At 50.5% G+C, this 17,556-nt stretch overlaps 2 protein-coding genes across 11 annotated transcripts in view; both read right to left on the bottom strand.

Moving 5' to 3' along the window:
* Positions 1–12: 12 nt before the first annotated feature.
* Positions 13–5,475, bottom strand: PGLS (6-phosphogluconolactonase). 2 transcript variants are annotated; one of them, XM_046672426.1, is made up of 5 exons: positions 5,131–5,472; positions 2,307–2,414; positions 1,767–1,868; positions 1,340–1,480; positions 13–316 (listed from the first exon to the last, which is right to left on the bottom strand). In XM_046672426.1, the coding sequence occupies exons 1-5, from the start codon at positions 5,416–5,418 to the stop codon at positions 179–181; spliced, it is 777 nt and encodes a 258-aa protein (XP_046528382.1). In that variant the 5' UTR covers positions 5,419–5,472; the 3' UTR covers positions 13–178. The 2 variants fall into 2 exon arrangements, with proteins under 2 accessions (XP_046528382.1, XP_046528381.1); XM_046672425.1 differs by lacking the exon at positions 13–316 and adding an exon at positions 330–549 and having other exon boundaries at positions 5,131–5,475.
* A 4,462-nt stretch (positions 5,476–9,937) lies between these two features.
* SLC27A1 (solute carrier family 27 member 1) overlaps positions 9,938–17,556 on the bottom strand; it is a 34,895-nt gene continuing 27,276 nt past the window's right edge. For 7 of the 9 annotated variants that reach the window (XM_046671617.1, XM_046671615.1, XM_046671623.1 and 4 more), the window contains one exon: positions 9,938–11,341. In XM_046671617.1, the coding sequence (XP_046527573.1) occupies positions 11,184–11,341 (158 nt within the window). In that variant the 3' untranslated portion in view covers positions 9,938–11,183. The remainder of the gene's footprint in view (positions 11,342–17,556) is intronic. The other 2 variants (XM_046671621.1, XM_046671618.1) reach the window with 2 other exon arrangements.

Here is a 17,556-nt window from a genome sequence, read left to right as displayed (position 1 = left end):
GACAGCGGGGACTTCACACAAATGCTCCTTTTAATAACTGAGTCGCCCAGAGCCCGGCCGGGGGCTGAGCCCTGCGGGCAGGCAGGTGGGGTGGCAGCTCTTCTGAAAGGAAGCCAAGCGCCGGGTGGGGCCCAGCCCCAGAAGGCCCAGCCACGGCTTCCTTCGCCCCTCGGGCTGGCTACAAGGCCGAATGCTTCTCGAAGGGCACGGTCAGGAGTCGGGCCGCTGCCTCGTCCAGGAACCAGCAGAGTTTCCCAGTGTGGGGCTGGACCAGGGCGGCGGGGAGCGGGTTCTCCTCCTTGTCCTCCAAAATGCGCTGTGTAGAGAGGGCAGGGGCGTGAGGCCTCACGCAGCGGGTGCCCCCGCTCTCAAGATGTCATGTCATCCTTCCAGCTGTCCCAGCCTCAACTAATCAGCCGGGACAGGTCCTTCCCATCCACCGTCTGTGACTGTTGGAAACGAGGTGGCACACCCTCCTTCCTGCAGAGACTGGAGAGTCACCACCTCGGCTCTGCAGGTCACACCCTGTCTGTCACAGGCACGGCCCTGCTGTTATGGAGCAAAAGCAGCAGCAGATGACGCGTCGACAGATGGGCATGGCAGTGTTCCAACACAACTTTATTTACGGACACTGAAAGGGTCAACCCACCTCCTCCTGACTGACAGCCCTTTGAGGACATCTGGGCCCGAAGGTTTTTGGGGAGAGAACTATTATTTACCTTTAAAAATACTTCCAGTTTCTTCCATACTTGTGGTCTTTTCAATAATGGCAATTAAAAATTTCTTATTGTTTTGTTTACTTTTAATATCTTACTTTATGTTTTCCTAAAATATTTTGTATAACTACACCTTTTTCCCTATCCCTACTTTTTTACTTATTCCTACTACATATGATTTTTTTTTCCCTCTTGATTAGCTTTGCCAGGGGTCTATCTTTTGGATCTGTTTACCATTAAATGGTTAAGAATATTAACCAAGTCATTAATTTCTAATTTTAATTTCACTTACTCCCTCTGCTGACTTTTCTTAGATTTACATTATTATTCTTTTTCTAAAGTGCTTGATTTGTGTATTTCAAATATTTTCTACTTAATTTTTTAAAAATGCATTTAATGCTATGAATTTACCTGAGTGCAGCTTTGGCCTCATCTCATCAATTTCATTTCATAATCATTCATTCTTAACCAACCTGTAATTAGTTTCCATCTCCCCTTCAACCCAAGAATTACTGAAGGATCTTGGGATCTGGTGCTTCCAGCACAATAGCAGGTGGGGTCACATTCTCTCCCTGGGCCCGCATGCCCACGACCTTCCTGGGAATGGGGCCCTCAGCTCTTACCTTCAGAACAGCTGCCTTGCCTTCTCCAGTCGCCACAAAGATGACAGTCCGGGCCGCATTCAGCACAGGAAGTGTGAGGGTCACACGCTGTGGTGGTGGCTTCGGGGAGTCGCTGATGGGGGCCACAATCTTCTCCCGCTCCTGAAGGAGAGAGGCCCAGGGTGGAGAAAGGAGAACAGCATCACTCCAGCTTCTTGAGTACTCATTCACACACGCCAGGCATGTTCCATCCACCATGCCACCCCACATGGTACTTGATTTAAGGCCTCCATTTTAAGATGGGTAAGCTGAGGCTCAGAAGGATTAAGCCGAGCCCACTGGCAGAGGCTGACTCCAACCCTGCTGTGGGTAATTTCCAGCTCCCTGGAGGCCCCAGTCAGCAGAGGTCAGGCTCAGGTGCAAGTAGGGCCTGCATGGGCATGCTCACCTGCAGGAGGGGGTGGTCTGGAAAGAGTGAGCAGGTGTGGCCATCAGGGCCCACCCCCAGGATCAGCAGGTCGAAAACCGGGATGGAGTCCCCTTGGAAGGCCTAGGTGGGGGATGAAGACCATCCAGAGAGGTTGTGAGGGAAAGGACACAAAGAGAGAGTCGTCAGAAAAAGAATCACAAGTGGCTATAACATAGGGAGCGACGCTCAGCCTCACTTGCAAAAAGGGGGACTCGAACCTATGAGGTTCCACGTTTCACCTGTCCAACTGCCGAAGAGTCTGGGGACACAACTGTCCCCAAGATGTGAGGACCCAGGCCCACCACCAGGGTGTCAGAGGCCAGGCTCCCCTTGGGGTCAGTATCCTTGAGGGGAGATCCACAAAGCGTTCTGCCCAGGGTGGGGCTGGGTCTGCCAACAGCCCCCAAGGAAGTTTCTGCCGGTGAGGAGCAAGCAGTGTCACCCGCAGGGCTGCTCCCTCGCCCTGGGAATGACCGTCGGGTGGACGAGGTCTCCCTGCAGCAGCCCCAAAGGACTCACCTGTCTCAGCTTCTGGGCGTAGTCCTCGGCGGCCTCCTGCACGGGCAGCTGGGGGTTGATGGTGATCACCTGGCCGTCGGGGATGGGCAGCCTGGAGAGCAGGTGGGTCTGCGCAGACGGAGGGACAGCATCACCAGCAGTGAGGCACAGTCCTTGGTGGAGCGGGGCTTCCGTGTGTGACCACCTAGATCCTCCAGGCGAGGACGCAGCTGTCATTATACCCACTTCCCGTGTGAGTCGGGATCCCGGTGGATCCCAGTGGCGTTCTGCCAGAGGTCTTTCAAGTCCATTGTGATTGGGGCCCTCCTGGCCCCGGCCTGCACCTGTCTGGCTACACCACAGCTCTGTTCCAAAGCCTGCAGGGTTCATTGGCCCTCAGGATAAAACCCAGCCTCTCTCTGCCCTCCATAGGCCCTTCCCACCCCAGCCTGGACACAAGCTGCTGCCCCTGCCTGGGAAACTCCTATACATCCCTCAGGCCACCTCCTCCAAGCAGCCACCCCTGTCTGCACCTCCCCACACCGCTGCTTGGGGGCACTGCATGTAACTGTGATAAGCACTGACTTCTCTTCTGGGTTGCCATCACGGGGTACCTGTGCCCAGCATGCAGCAGGCAGGCACCCCAGCCTCCACTCAGCAGGTTTGATGCAGCAGCCCCTGGAGTCAGGCCTCCTGCAAGGTGGAAGGTTCCAGCCCCCTCCCACTGAGACGAGCCCCAGGGCCTGTGGTCTGCCCTGGGACAGGTGCTGTGCCTCCCTTCAAGTGTGGACTGACTGAGCCCAGCAACACGGAGCTGAGCCACAAAGGAAAAGCAGGGCAGCAGAAAAAATATAGTGTGTCTGGAGCAGAGGGTGACGGTGGCAGGGACGCGGGGTAAACCCACCACATCTCACATGGCTGAGCCCCCTGAAAGCTGGCCTGAGGAATGTGGGCTCTATCCTGAGGGCAATGGGGAGCCAAGGAGGGTGTGTGACCTGTGGAGGGACATGATCAGATCAGGTTCTGGAAAGACTTCTCTCCTTGTCCAAGGTCCTCATCCTCACACACCCTCAGGGACAGCACTGAGCAAAGCCAGGAGGGAGCATGGGTGCCCCTTTGCTGTCACCTGAGTCCCCTCCTTAGCTGCCCTCCCCCTACAGGCTCAGAGCTGGTCCCTCCTCCTTTGTCTGTTCTGGCCTCCAGAAGTGTGAGAAGAAACTCCTATTGTTTTAAGCCCCCAGTGTGCGGAACTTCGTCAGGATGGCCCCACAGAACTAACATGATTCCCCTCACAGGGAACCAGCAGAAGGAGCAAATCCTTGCCTCACACTCAGTCCCACCCCACGGCCTTGGTCTCAGCTGTACCCTCTGCCCCAGCTCTGCCTGTGGCCAGGTCCTCACATCCCCAAGGGCTCAGCTTACACGTCACCCCCTTAGAGCACACCGCCCCGGACCCGGTCCTGGCAGAAGGATGCTCATCCCTCCTCCCCAGCACTTGCTGGCATCTGACACCATCATCTTCGCTCCCCACTGTGTTCTGTTCATGCTCTGAGGGGACTTCTCTCCTTTATCACACTGTGTGTCGGGGTGTGGCACCCCACCCAGGCCCGTGGAGGAACTGCCCAGCTCCCCACGGTGTCTCCAGCGCTGGGCAGAGGGACAGGCAACGAACATCTGTGCAACTTTCTTTTACTATTTTGGTTGAATGTTGTTACTTGAAGTACAGTTTTTCTAATTTAAAAAAATTAGTTTTTCAAAGTCTACAAAATAAGAAACAAAAGCACACTTTTTAATTCTGCTCTTGGGGAAGATACACAGGAAGGCGGGCGCTAGGGTTGGCCCCCCCCCCCCCCCCCCCCCCCCGCCCCAGAGATGTGTCCCAGGTGCCATCTGCCCCGGCCAGCGGGGCAGCTTCAAACCCGGGCTCTCCCACTGGTCATTTAGGTGGCTCAGGTAGGCAGGTAGGTAAGATCTCTTTTGGCCTCAGTTTCTCCATCTATGAAATGGAGGTACTAACAGCACCCAGCTCTCAGGCTGTTGTGAGGATAAGTGGGTAAACCTTCCTCCTTATTACACAAAACAAGAGACAACTGTCAGCTCAAGCTTCTGTGCAAAGAAAACAACAGAGCAGGACCTGGTGACCCGGGCTCGGCTGAGCCCGCCCCTCCCACACCTCCGAGGGCGGCTTCCCGCTCCAGGTCAGGCGTTGACTCAGCTGCAGCCGGGCACCCCAGGGCCGACCACGGCTCCTGCAAGCCTGCTTCCCTGCTTGTAAATGGGGCGTGTTCCCGATTCTATAGGAGCCTGGGGCCCAGGTCCAAAATGAGCAGCGCCCGAGGTCATTGGCGGTTATCAGCGCTGCCAGCTGCGTGGAGACCACCGAGAACTCGCTTAGGTTGGAGGTGGGGAAACTGAGGCCGAGGCTCCGCACGAGCTCCCTCCTGCCTGGCTCTTCCCTAGCCGCCCCTGCTGGCCACGGGGCTGCGGCGCCTGTACTCCGGGTCCCTGGAACGACGGGCCGCTCCGCCTCACCTCCACGCCTGCCCACGCCGTTCCCTCTGCCCGGCCACCGGTTAAAGCGTGAAGAGGGACTTACGGCCCCACAGGCCCACTCGGGTGGCAGTGGAGGTGTAGCCCAGGCGGGATCTCGGGGCGCCCAGCCGACCACTCCCAGCTCCCCTCCAGATAGAGGCAGAGGGCACGATGTGACCCTGCGTGACGCGCCTGTCGGGTTTCAGGCGAAGGGCGCTCCTCCTCGAATGACCCCCGGCGGCCCCCGTAGCCGGGTTAAGACGGCGGGCGCGGCCCTCTCGGCGTGACCCCCGGCGGCCCCCGTAGCTCTCACCCGGTAGAGGCCGTACGTGCTCTCGGCGTGCTCGAAAGGCACGAGGCGCTCGTCGCAGAAGCCCAGCGTCCAGCGTGCGAGGCTGGCGGGCCCGGCGGGGGCGGCGGCGGCGGGCAGCTCGCGGGCCAACATCGAAACGAGGCTGCCGCCCGACAGGCCGAGCGCGAAGCGGGCGCGGGCCCCGGCCAGGCAGGACGCCGCCCGCTGCGCCACCAGTTGGGCTAGGGACGCGCCCAGCTCCTGCGGGCTCGAGAAGACAGAGATGAGGCCCGGGGCCGGCGCGGCCATGGCGACAGCGGCGACGGCTGGGAGGCGGAAGCCCTTCCGCGGCCGCCAGTGCGCCGGCGCAAAGGCGGGTCGCGCCGCTCAGTGCCTGTGGGCTGCCGCCGGTGGCGCATGCGCAGTCTCATGAGTGAAGCGCCGGTGTGCCCGGGCCGTGGGTGGGGCCGCGCCGGTTGATTCTCTTCCCGCCGCGCCGGGGCTTTTCCCTTGGCTGTGGCAGGCGGAGCCGGCGCAGTTGCTCTCCGCCTCCTGGTGCCAGGGCGGGGCCAGAGAGGGGAACCCAGAGCTCCGGACCCCAAAGAGGGACTTGGGGTGTGGTGGGGTGGAGAGAGGAGATGCGAGATTTCCTGGAGGAGAGCGCATTTTGGTGGACTTTGAAGTTCCCGAACCTTTTGATATATTTATCTTGTTGCTCTTTGTTGTTTCTGTCTTTAATAAGCTCCATGAGGGCGGGTTTACTTTGTTCACTGATTGCTGCAAAGCCCCCTGAGCTACGCCTGGCGCAGAGCAGGGGCTGAAAACGTAATTGTGGAATTCCTTCTGCAAATGCTGGTTGGGATGCCTTGTGTCCCTCCAACTCAGAGAGTCCTCCATCCAGGCTGTTGTCTGGAGAAGCTCCCAGTCTGAGGCTAGTGGGCCTTGGCTGATAAGAGAATTTTCAAGGAGTAGCATGGGCAGAGAGGACTGGAAGGGAGAGAAGGCCTGGTGGGCCTAGGTGGCTGGACCACTTCTTGGAACCAGACAGTTCAGTAGAGAGTAGTAAATGCAACAAAGCTTGCATAAGTAGTGCATCTTTAAAATCAGCAAATTAAGAAAATTCCACATATGACAGCATCAAAGAGAGTAAAATACCTAGGAATAAATTTAACAAGAAGTGCAAGACTCGTACACTGAAAACTATAAAACTTTGCTGAAAAAATCTGAAGATGATCTAAGTAAGTGGAAAGACATCCCATATTTATGGATTGGAAGATTTAATATTGTTAAGATGGCAGTACTCTCCAAATTGGTGTACAGATTCAACACCATCTCTGTCAAAATTCTGGCTGCCTTTTTTGCAGAAACTGACAAGCTGATTCTAAAATTCATATGGAATTGCAAGGGGCCCCAAAAAGCTAAAACAATCTTGAAAAAGAACAAAATTGGAGGACTTACACTTCCTGATTTCAAACTTACTACAAAGCTATAGCAATCAAGACACCTTGATTTTAGCCCAGTGAGATCCACTTCTGACTTTTGACCTTCAGAACCGTAAGATAAATTGTTTATTTTAAGCCAGTAAGTTTGCCGTAATTTGTTACAGCAACACTAGAAAACTAATACGGATCCTCACCTCACACCATATACAAAAGTTAAAATGGATCAAAGAGCTAAATGTAAGAGCTAAAACTAAGAAGCTCTTAGAAGAAAACAAAGGCATAAACCTTTATGACCTTGGTAAGACAATGACACCAAAAGCACAAGCAACAAAAGACAGATAAACTGGACTTTATCAAAACGAAAACCTTCTGTGTTTCAAAGGATACTATCAAGAAAGTAAAAAGACAACTCATGGGAGGAATTTGCAAGTCGTATGTTTTATAAGGGCCTAGTATCTGGAATATATTAAGAACACTTACAACTCAGTAAAAAGACAAATAACTCAATTTTTAAATGGACAAAAGTTCTGAATAGACATTTCTCCAGAGAAAATATACAAATGGCTCATAAGCACATGAAAAGATGTCCTGCCTATTAGTCATCAGGGCAATGCAAATCCAAACAACAATGAAATACCACCTCACCCACTAGAATGACTATAATAAGACAATAAGAGGGGCTGGCCAGGACGGAAAATTCAAACTCTCACACACTGCTGCTGGGGGAATATAAAATGGTGCAATCACTTTGGAAAACAGTGGCATTTCCTCAAAAGATTAAAGAGTTACCATATGACCTAGCATTTCCACGCCTAGGTTTATACCCAAGAGAATTAAAAACAAATGTTCCCACAAAGACTTGTATGTGAATATTCACAGCAACATATTCGTAATAGCCAAAAAGTGGAAATATCTCAATGTCCATCAAGTGGTGAATGGTTCAACAAAATGTGGTCCATCCACACAATGGAATATTACTTGGCCATAAAAAGGAATGAACTACAACCCCAATGAATCTTAAAAACATCATGCTGCGTGAAGGAAGCCAAACACAAAAGGACGCACAGTGTATGATCCCCTGTATATGAAACACCCGGAATAGGCAAATCCATAGAGACAGAAGCAGATGAGTGGTTGCCAGGGTTGGGGAGGAGGAATGGGGGGCAACTTCTAGTGGATATCAAGTTTCCTTTTGGGGTGATGAAAACGTTCGGAACCAGGGAGAGGTAACAGTTGCACAACTTTGTGAATATATCAAAAGCCACTAAGTTGTACAACCTAAAAGGGAGCGTTTTATCGTATGTGATGATGTCTCAATGAAGAGAGATAGCAGGAGGAGCTGGCCGGCTGTGGAGAGGAACAGCGGTTCCGACACCAGAGCCAGCAGGGGCAAAGGCGAGGAAGTCAGCCACAGGGTGGAAACGCCTGGCTGCCGGAGCAGGAAGAGAGCCTGCAGGATGGCAGCGCTGGCCGAAGAGCGGGGGCTCTTTTCCAGCGTGATGGAGACCCTTGAGGGGGTGGGGCAGGGCCCAGCCTGCAGCCACCTCTCCTCGGAAGGCTGTCATCATCCCGTCTCCCTCCCCCACATGGCCTCTCTGGCAGCTGCTTCTCTTTCCTCGACCCTCACGCACCGCTCGGCCCCTGCCTCTGAGGGCCCACAGGTCGACGCCAGGCTGGGGCGAGTCTCTCTTCCCACATCACAGATGCAAACATCCCCTCTGTGGACATCCATAAAGGAGAGGCTCGGGCACAGTGCCTTCTGATCCCAGCTTTCTCCTGCCTTACCGAGGGTCCCTGGAGACAGGTCCCAGAGCTTCTCATCTAGCATAAAAAATACAGAGCTCCCAAGCCGTGAAAGGCATGGAGGGACCTTAAACACATCTTGCTAAGTCAAAGAAGCCAGCCTGAAAAGGCCACACATTGTGTGATTCCAAGTGTACGACATTCTGGAAAAGGCAAAATTATGGGGACAGTAAATAGAGCAGGGGTGCCAGGGTTTGGGTGGGGGGTGAAGAGATGGAGCAGTGGGGATTTCAGGGCAGTGGGACTATTCTGTATGATACTGTAAGGGGAGACAGGTCATTACACATTTGTTGAAACCCACAGAATGTACACCACCAAGAGGGAACCCTAACGGAAACTGCGGACTTGAGTTAATAATAACGTATGGACATGGGCCCATCAATGTAACATGCGGCAGTCAAGGCAAGATGTCATTAACGGGAAGCAGTGGTGCCTACACGGTGAGAGGGCATACGCAAGCTCGCTGTGCTTTCCACTCATCTTTCTGTAAACCTAAAACTGCTCTAAAAAATAAAGTCTATTATTAATTTAAAAAACAAACAAAGCCCGATCCTAAGAGTCATCAGGATTATTTTCTTGCCAGCCCAAAGGGAACTTCTTAGGCTGCTGCAGCCAGAGTCACAGGCTTTGGAACAGAAAGGTCCCCGTCAGGCCACTTTCTTACCAGGAGCCCCTGGCTCCTTCATTCCCGCCTCCCCGTGCCTCAATTTTCCCATCTAAAGAACGGGGACCATGATGACACCCTTGGAGGTGGTCGTAACGTCTGAAGGGATGTTACCCAGGATGCACTTGTTCTATCAGCACACCAGGGGGCTCCATCCCCAGCAGCACATCCTGCACCCACTCTGAGGGCATCTCGAGGGTTCCACCCTGCATCCCTCTCCTTGCAGACTGTGGGCGTCCAGGGACCAGCCCCACACATGGACGGTTCATCCATCCTTGAGCTGGCCAAGGCCTCATCCATCCCCCACCCATCCCCAGGGCTTCTCCCTCAGTGGCCCTTCCCAGCAAATACTCTATCATTACAAGCCTTTCTTCCTCTGTCTCCTGAAGTGGAGACAAGATGAGACAGACATTTTAATTCTGGAGGGGGCCAGCAGAAGGTGGGAGCTGAGAGTATAGACTCCGGAGTTTGATGCCCTGGGTTCGACTCCCAGCTCAGTCACCCTTGCAGGGCCAGTGGCTCTCATCCAGGGCTATGGCCACACCTGCTGGCCCCATACATAGAGGGGCACCCTTCCTGGGGGCAGCCAGACGTTCCAGGACACCTCTGGGCCACCCTGCACATCTGCTGGAACCCACAGGCAGGCCGGTTGGCCCTGCCCTGGGACCACTGACGCTGGCACAGGGCTTCCAGAGGCCCCAGAGGCTGCAGGGAGGCAGCAAGAAGGCTAACCCGCACGCCCCCATGCCCAGGCCCCCTGCACTTGCCGGTGGGCGAGCAGGCAACAGGGGGCAGCAAGAAAAGGCCAAGTGTGTCTTCTTGCTCATGTTTGGTGAGCATGTGCTCCCTGTGAGGTCCTCCCTTCTGAAACTCAGACAGGGTTCTGTGCCACCTGGGGACAGACACCAAACCACTGGGCTCCCCCCAGGCAGCTGATGCCCTGCAGGTTTATTTCTTATACTCGAGTAGGAAACAAAAGCTTAGTGCTGGAAAGGCCATGTGAAACAGCAGGGGCACTCCCGGCCGGCCCCACTGCACACGGGGCCGCACAGGGCTGCAGGGGACACACAGAAGGGCAGTCTGCGTGGCTCGCTGTAACAATGGGTGTCCGGGAGGAGCCACCAACAAGGCCGGCGGGGGTGTGTGAAATGTCACTACCAACACAGGGTCTGAGCTGTCACTAGCAAGGCCAGTGGGGACATTCAATGGGCTGGAACCCCTGAAGCCCAAGAGGCCATCTCAGCACCACCCTGTAGGAGACCTCCCCCACCCTACTTCTGCCACTCCCATGGGTCCGCCAGCAGCCACACTGGCTGGGGACACCCAAGAGTCCTCCGCCGGGTGAACACGCAAGTGGTGTGTGGGCAGCCATCCACACAGTCTTCAGGTCCTCCAGCAGGAACTCCAAGACACCTGAACTCAGACATCCAGGCAGGGGTGACATCCAAGTGGTTACAGTCAATTCTGGAAGCTTCTGGAGCATCAGGAAAGGCAGGCAGAGCAGGGGAGACCCACACCAGGGATGGGAAGTGCAAAAGGCAACTGGCCCAGCCTGGGAAAGATTTCCAGCTCACTGGGAGGTCCCCTGCAGACGTCCTGGACCCAGAAGGGCCATGCAGACCACCCACTTCTCCGTTGAGCAGGGAGGGCAGAGGGCCCACCTGGGGTTCACACCAGGCTCTAGTGTCCTGGGACTAGCAGCCTGGTTGGGGTGGGGCTCATGAAGGCACAGCTGAGAGGGAGGCAATGAGCCCCACTCCCGGTCATGGCCCCAAGGGCAGCTGGGCCCTGTACAGGCTGCAGCCCCAGGAAATGTCCGCTTGGTTCTTGGCAGGAGAACGGGGGAGGAGAGAGGAGGAGAGATGGAGGAGGAAGAGGTGAGGGCACAAGGGGACAGAGGAAGGCCGGGAACTAGGGAAAAGAGAGACACACGCAGACGCCGGAGAGGGAATACGGGCAGGGCGGGCACTGAGAGGGCAAAGGGATGAGGGAGAGGAGCGAGAAGGCAGCAGAGAGATGCGGGCTCCTCCCAGGGTCCCGGGTCCAGTTTCTCAGCCCCAGGACGGCCCCAAGTGCAGCTCGGCCGCCCCCAGGCAGGGCTGTCTGGCTCAGGCACGCCTCGCTCACCGGACCTGGCCAGAAGTCCAGCTGGTGGAGGAGAAGCATCAGAGGGCGAAGGCGCCAGAGCAGATGTGGGTGTAGACCCCCTGGTCCAGGGGCAGGTAGTGGCCCTGCTTCAGGTCCAGGAAGAAGAGGCGGTCCGAGGTCTGGCGGGGGTCGAAGCCCTCGCGCTGTAGCCGCGTCTTCTGGATCTTGAAGGTGCCTGGAGCGGGGGAGGTGAGGAAGTGGTGGGGACTTGGCAGGGGGCTTCCAGGACCCCCAACTCACCATCCTCTGCTGCACCTCCTGGCCTCTGCACAGGCCATCCCCTCAGCCAGGGCCATTCTTCTCCATTTCACCTGCCCAATCCCCCTTGTGCTTCAGATCTCAGCTTCATGCCCCCTCCTTCAGGGAGGCCTCCCTGACCACCCCCATCACAGCCTGAAACTCTGTGAAGTCCCTGCCTGGTCACATGCTCACCCGCTATGAGACTAGGGCTGGGTCTGTCACACAGTAGGTCAGGGGTCAGCACCATGCGGCCCGAGAGCCAAATTTGGCCCACCACAGGTTTTTGTAAGTAAAGTGTGGCACACAGCCACACCCATTCATTTATACATTGTCTACGGCTGCTTTTGTACCACACGGTGCAGCTGACTTGTTGCAAGAGAGACGGTATGGTCTGTGAAACTAAAAATATTTACTATCTGAGCCCTTAAGAAAAAGTGTGCACTCCTTACAGTGGACAATTAAAGAAGAGTTTCGTGAAAGGTAAACCTAAGGGTTAGAGTTAGTAGAAAAATCGAGGAGGACGCCTGTGTGCTCTAGAAACTGGGAGCGTTTTTTAAAAAAACGCTAGAAACCAGAGGTTTTCTAAACCTCTAGAGTTCTAGAGGTTTTAAAAACCTCTAGACACTGGAGGTTTTTTTTTGAAAAAACAAAACTTGAAGAGCACAAACCATAAGATTAGAAAAAAGTCTGCAACAAAATTAACGTTTTCTTTTCAACAAAGGCCACTGCGGACAAAGTTAACAGACTCCAAAACAAAAGAGACTTCCGGTGTCTGAAACCACTAAGGAATTAACATCTGGACTATTACGAACTCCCGTAAATCAAACAGTGAGGCACTGCAGAGACGGGCAGAAGACAGGAAGAGGCGAGTTACTGAAGAGGAAACCTCGGAGGCGCCAGAGGACTTGCTCAACTACCCAGTCATCAGAAAAATGCAGAAAATGAAGGGAGTGACGTCAGCGTCACAGGGGAGTGAGCTCTCTTGGTGATCTCTCCCCTCCACCGTACAACAAAAAGACACTCCTATTCCAACAGAGGAATCCACACAACGCAAAAGACATCTAAGAGACCCATGCAGCCACATGTTGGAGGGTGGAGGTGCTGGAGGCCCCCCAGGATGAGGCGGAAGCATGTAAGAGAAAACTTCGCTCCCTCCACAGAAGACTGTGCTTGGCCTGCAAGAGGGAAGGAGGGGGAGGGCACGCCCGCTGGAGGGAACATCAAAGATCCCTGAGGTCTGTGGCAGCCTATGGGGAAGCCCCCTACTGGGGTGAAAGCTATTGCAGGGGGTGACCTCATCAAGCCAACACCCCAGGAGAGCAGATAGGGAGAACAGAGCGAGAAAACCCAGAAAGCATGAAAGCACGCAGGAGAAAGCGCCCCTCCCCACCACCCGCTCAGCACCAGGTCCAGTGCCTGCGATCCCAGTGGAACTCAGAGGGCTCAGAACACACGGCTCTTGACCCCCCACCCAGTGGCAATAGGTAGTAGCTGCGATCAAATAATACCAGGATGTGAAAGAAAAAAGCCCTCTAGCAGTATCAAAAATTGTATTAAATCTCCAGACCAGAGAGAAAATGACAAGTACTCAGAAATCAGCCCTGAAGACACAGAAATACGTAATCTAAATGACAGAGAATTCAAAATAGCTATCACCAAAAAACTCAACAAGTTAAAAGAGAATGGAGAGAAACAATTCAACAAGGTCAGAGCTAATTCAGAAAAGAGACTGAAACTATAAAGAAGAACCAGTCAGAAATATTGGAGATAAAAGACACAGTCGATGAGACAAAACAAAAGATGGATTTCCTGACCACTCGAGCGGACGCCCTAGAGGAGTGAATCAGCATAATCGAGGATAGACATGTTGAAATGCTACAGATAGAGGAGGAGAGAGAACTAAGACTAAAAAGAAATGAAGAAAGTCTCCAAGAAACATCCGACTCAATTAGGAAACACAGCATAAGAATTATAGGTATTCCAGAGGGGGAAGAGAAGAAGGAGGCAGAAAGCTTGTTCAAAGAAATAAGAGCAGAGAACTTCCCAAAGCTGGGGAAGGAGCTGGAAATCCACATGAAAGAAGCTGCCTGATCTCCTAAATATGTCAACGTAAAAAGACCTACTGCAAGGCATATAGTAGTGAAACTGGCAAAAGTGAATGACAAAGAAAAAATACTAAGGGCAGCAAGGCAGAAGAAAATAACCTACAAAGGAACCACTGTCAGGCTTTCAGTGGATTTCTCTGCAGAAACCTTACAGGCTAGGAGAGACTGGAATGACATATTCAAATCTTTGAAGGACAAAAACTTGCAGCCAAGAATACTCTATCCAGTGAAAATATCGTTCAGATATGATGGAAAAATAAAAACTTTCCCAGATAAACAAAAGCTAAGGGAGTTCATAGCCACAAGACAGCCCCCAAACACACACATGAAATCCTCAAGAAGGCCCTCATACCTGGGGAAAAAAAAAGTGAGAAAGGGGTTACAAAGCACAGAGTAAGGAGATAAATAGGTAGACAGAATCAGAAAATTGTAGCTATACATAAGAACAGGTTAGCAAATACTCAAGTATAACATTAAAGGTAAAGGAAGGAAAACACCAAAAACAAAGATAATCTTGTCACTTTAACCACAAACTCACAACACAAGATGGAATAAGATGTGAGAAAAACAACTTAGGAGGGAAAGAGGAAAGGGACTGAATCGGTTTAGTCTAAGGAAATAAGAGGCCATCAGAAAATGGACTATCTTATCTACGTGAATTTGCATACAAACCTCATGGTAACCACTAAACAAAAAAGCAGAAGAGACACAAATAATAAATAAGGAGAAAACAAAGAAACACAACATAAAAAACTATATAACTCTATTGGTAGACCGAAATACACAGGACAAGAAACAAAGGAAATGCAGGAGAACCAGAAAACAAGTGATAAAACGGCAGCATTAAGGCCTCGTATATCGATAATCATTCTAAATGTAAATGGATTGAATTCTCCAATCAAAAGACACAGAGTGGCGAGATGGATTAAAGAACAAGACCCAACAATATGCTGCCTCCAGGAAACACATTCAGCTCCAAGACAAACAGAGGCTCAGAGTGAAGGGATGGAAGACAATACTCCAAGCTAATGGCAAACAAAACAAAGCAGGTGTTGTAATACTTATATGAGACAAAGTAGACTTCAAGATAAGACAGGTAAAGAGAGACAAAGAGGGGCAGTATATAATGATCAAAGGGACACTCCACCAAGAAGACAGAACACGGGCTGGCCCCGTGGCTGAGTGGTTGAGTTCGCATGCTCTGCTTCAGCAGCCCGGGGTTGCACCAGTTCTGATCCCAGGCCCAGACATGGCACCGCTCATCAGGCCATGCTGAGGTGGTGTCTCACATAGCACAACCAGAGGCTCTCACAACTAGAATACACACCTATGTACTGGGGGCTTTGGGGAGAAGAAGGAAAAAAAAAAAAAGAAGGCATAACACTTATAAATATCTATGCATCCAACACAGGAGCACCAAAGTACACAAGGCAACTATTAGCAAGCCTAAAAGGAGATACTAATAATAACACAATAATGGTAGGGGACCTCAACACTCCACTCACATCATTGGCTAGATCATCCAGACAGAAAATCAACAAGGAAAGAGTGGAATTAAAGGAAAAGCTAGACCAGATGGACTTAATAGACATACACAGAACACTCCATCCAAAAACACATTCTTCTCAAGTTCACACGGAACATTCTCAAGGGTAGATCATAAGTTGGGAAACAAGGGACGCCTCAATAAATTTAAGAAAATTGAAATAATAACAAGCACTTGTTCCTATCACAATGCTATGAAGCTAGAAATTAATTACAAGAAAAAAGCTGAGAAAGGGACAAAGATGTGGAGACTAAACAACAATCAATGGATCATTGAAGAAATTAAAGGAGAAATCAAAAATACCTGGAGACAAACGAAAATGATAACATGCCATACCAACTCATATGGGATACGGCAAAAGCTGTATTAAGAGGGAAATTCATCGCAATACGGGCACATCTTAACAAACAAGAAAAAACCCAAATAAGCAATCTTAAACTACACCTAACGGAATTAGGAAAAGAACAAACAAAGCCCAAAGTCAGCAGAAGGGGGAAATAATAAAAATCTGAGCAGAAATAAATGCAATTGAAACAAAAAAGGCAAAAGAAAGGACCAATGAAACAAAGAGCTGGTTCTTGAGAAGATAAACAAAATTGACAAACCCCTGGCCTTACAAAGAAAAAAACTTACAAAGAAAAAAAGAGAATGCTCAGATAAATAAAATTAGAAATGAAAGAAGAAAAATAACAATGGATACCACAGAAATATAAAGGATTATAAAAGAATACTACAAAAAGCTACATGCCAACAAAATAGACAATCTAGAAGAAATGGATAAATTCTTAGACTCTTACAACCTCCCGAAGCTGAATCAAGAAGAATTAGAGAATGTGAACAGACCAATCACAAGCAGAGACTGAAACAGTCATCAAAAGCATCCCAAAGAATAAAAGGACAGGACCAGACAGCTTCCCCGGGGAATTCTACCAAGCTTTCAGAGAGGATTTAATACCTATCCTTTTCAAGCTATTCTAAAAAAATCAGGGAAGATGGAATGCTTCCTAACACATTCTACAAGGACAACATCACTTTGATACCAAAGCCGGACAAGGACAGCACAAGAAAGGAAAACTACAGGCCAATATTGCTGAGAAACATAGATGCAAAAATCCTCAACAAAATATTGGCAACCTGAATACAGCAATTCATCAAAAGGATCATACCCCATGATCAAGTGGGATTCATACCAGGGACACAGGGAGGGTTCAACATCCACAAATCAATCATGTGACACACCACATTAACAAAATGAGGAAGAAAAATCACATGATCATCTCAACAGATGCAGAGAAAGCATCTGACAAGATCCAACAGCCATTTATGATAAGAACTCTTAACAAAATGGGGATAGAAGGAAATTACCTCAACATAATAAAGGCCATATGACAAAGCCACAGCCAACATCATACTCAATGGGCAAAAACTGAGCGCCATCCCTCTGAGAACAGGAAGAAGACAAGGGTGTAGCACTGGAGGTTTTGCCAGGGCAATTAGGCAAGAGAAAGGAATAAAAGGAATCCATATACGGAGTGAAGAAGTGAAACGCTCGCTGTTTGCAGATGATATGATCTTATATATAGAAAACCTTAAAGAATCCATCTAAAACTATTAGAAATAATCAACAACTACTGTAAAGTTGCAGGGTGCAAAATCAACTTACAAAAATCAGGTGCATTTCTATACTCTAATAACGAACTTACAGAAAGAGAACTCAAGAATACAATCCCATTTACAATCGCACCAAAAAGAATAAAATATTTAGGAATCAATTTAACCAAGGAGGTGAAGGACCTATACACTGAAAACTATAAGTCATTACTGAAAGAAATCGATGATGACATAAGAGATGGAAAGAGATTCCGTGCACATGGTTTGGAAGATAAACATAGTTAAAATGTCCACACTACCCAAAGCAATCTACAGATTCAATGCAATCCCCATCAGAATCCCAATGACATTCTTCACGGAAATACAGCAAAGAATCCTAAAATTCATATGGGGCAACCAAAGACCCTGAATTGCTAAGGGAATCCTGAGAAAAAAGAACACAGCTGGAGGCATCACAACCCCTGAGTTCAAAATGTACTACAAAGCCATAGTGATCAAAACAGCATGGGACTGGCACAAAAACAGACACATAGATCAATGGAACACAACTGAAAGCCCAGAAATAAAACCACACATCTATGGACAGCGAAAGTTCAATAAGGGAGCCAAGAACATACAATGGAGAAAAGACAGTCTCTTCCATAAGTGGTGTTGGAAAATCTGGACAGCCACATGCAAAAGAATGAAGGTAGACCATTATCTCACGCCATACACAAAAATAAACTCAAAATGGATCAAAGACTTGAGGGTAAGTCCTGAAACCATAAAACTCCTGGAAGATAATATAGGCAGTACACTCTTTGACACTGAACTTAAAAGGACCTTTTCGAATACCGTGTCTCCTCAGACAAGGAAAACAAAAGAAAAAATAAACAAGTGGGACTTCAT

The sequence above is a fragment of the Equus quagga genome, chromosome 9 (assembly GCF_021613505.1).
Source record: "Equus quagga isolate Etosha38 chromosome 9, UCLA_HA_Equagga_1.0, whole genome shotgun sequence".
NCBI classification, from domain to species: domain Eukaryota; kingdom Metazoa; phylum Chordata; class Mammalia; order Perissodactyla; family Equidae; genus Equus; species Equus quagga.
This window is presented reverse-complemented; position numbering and strand designations above follow the sequence as displayed.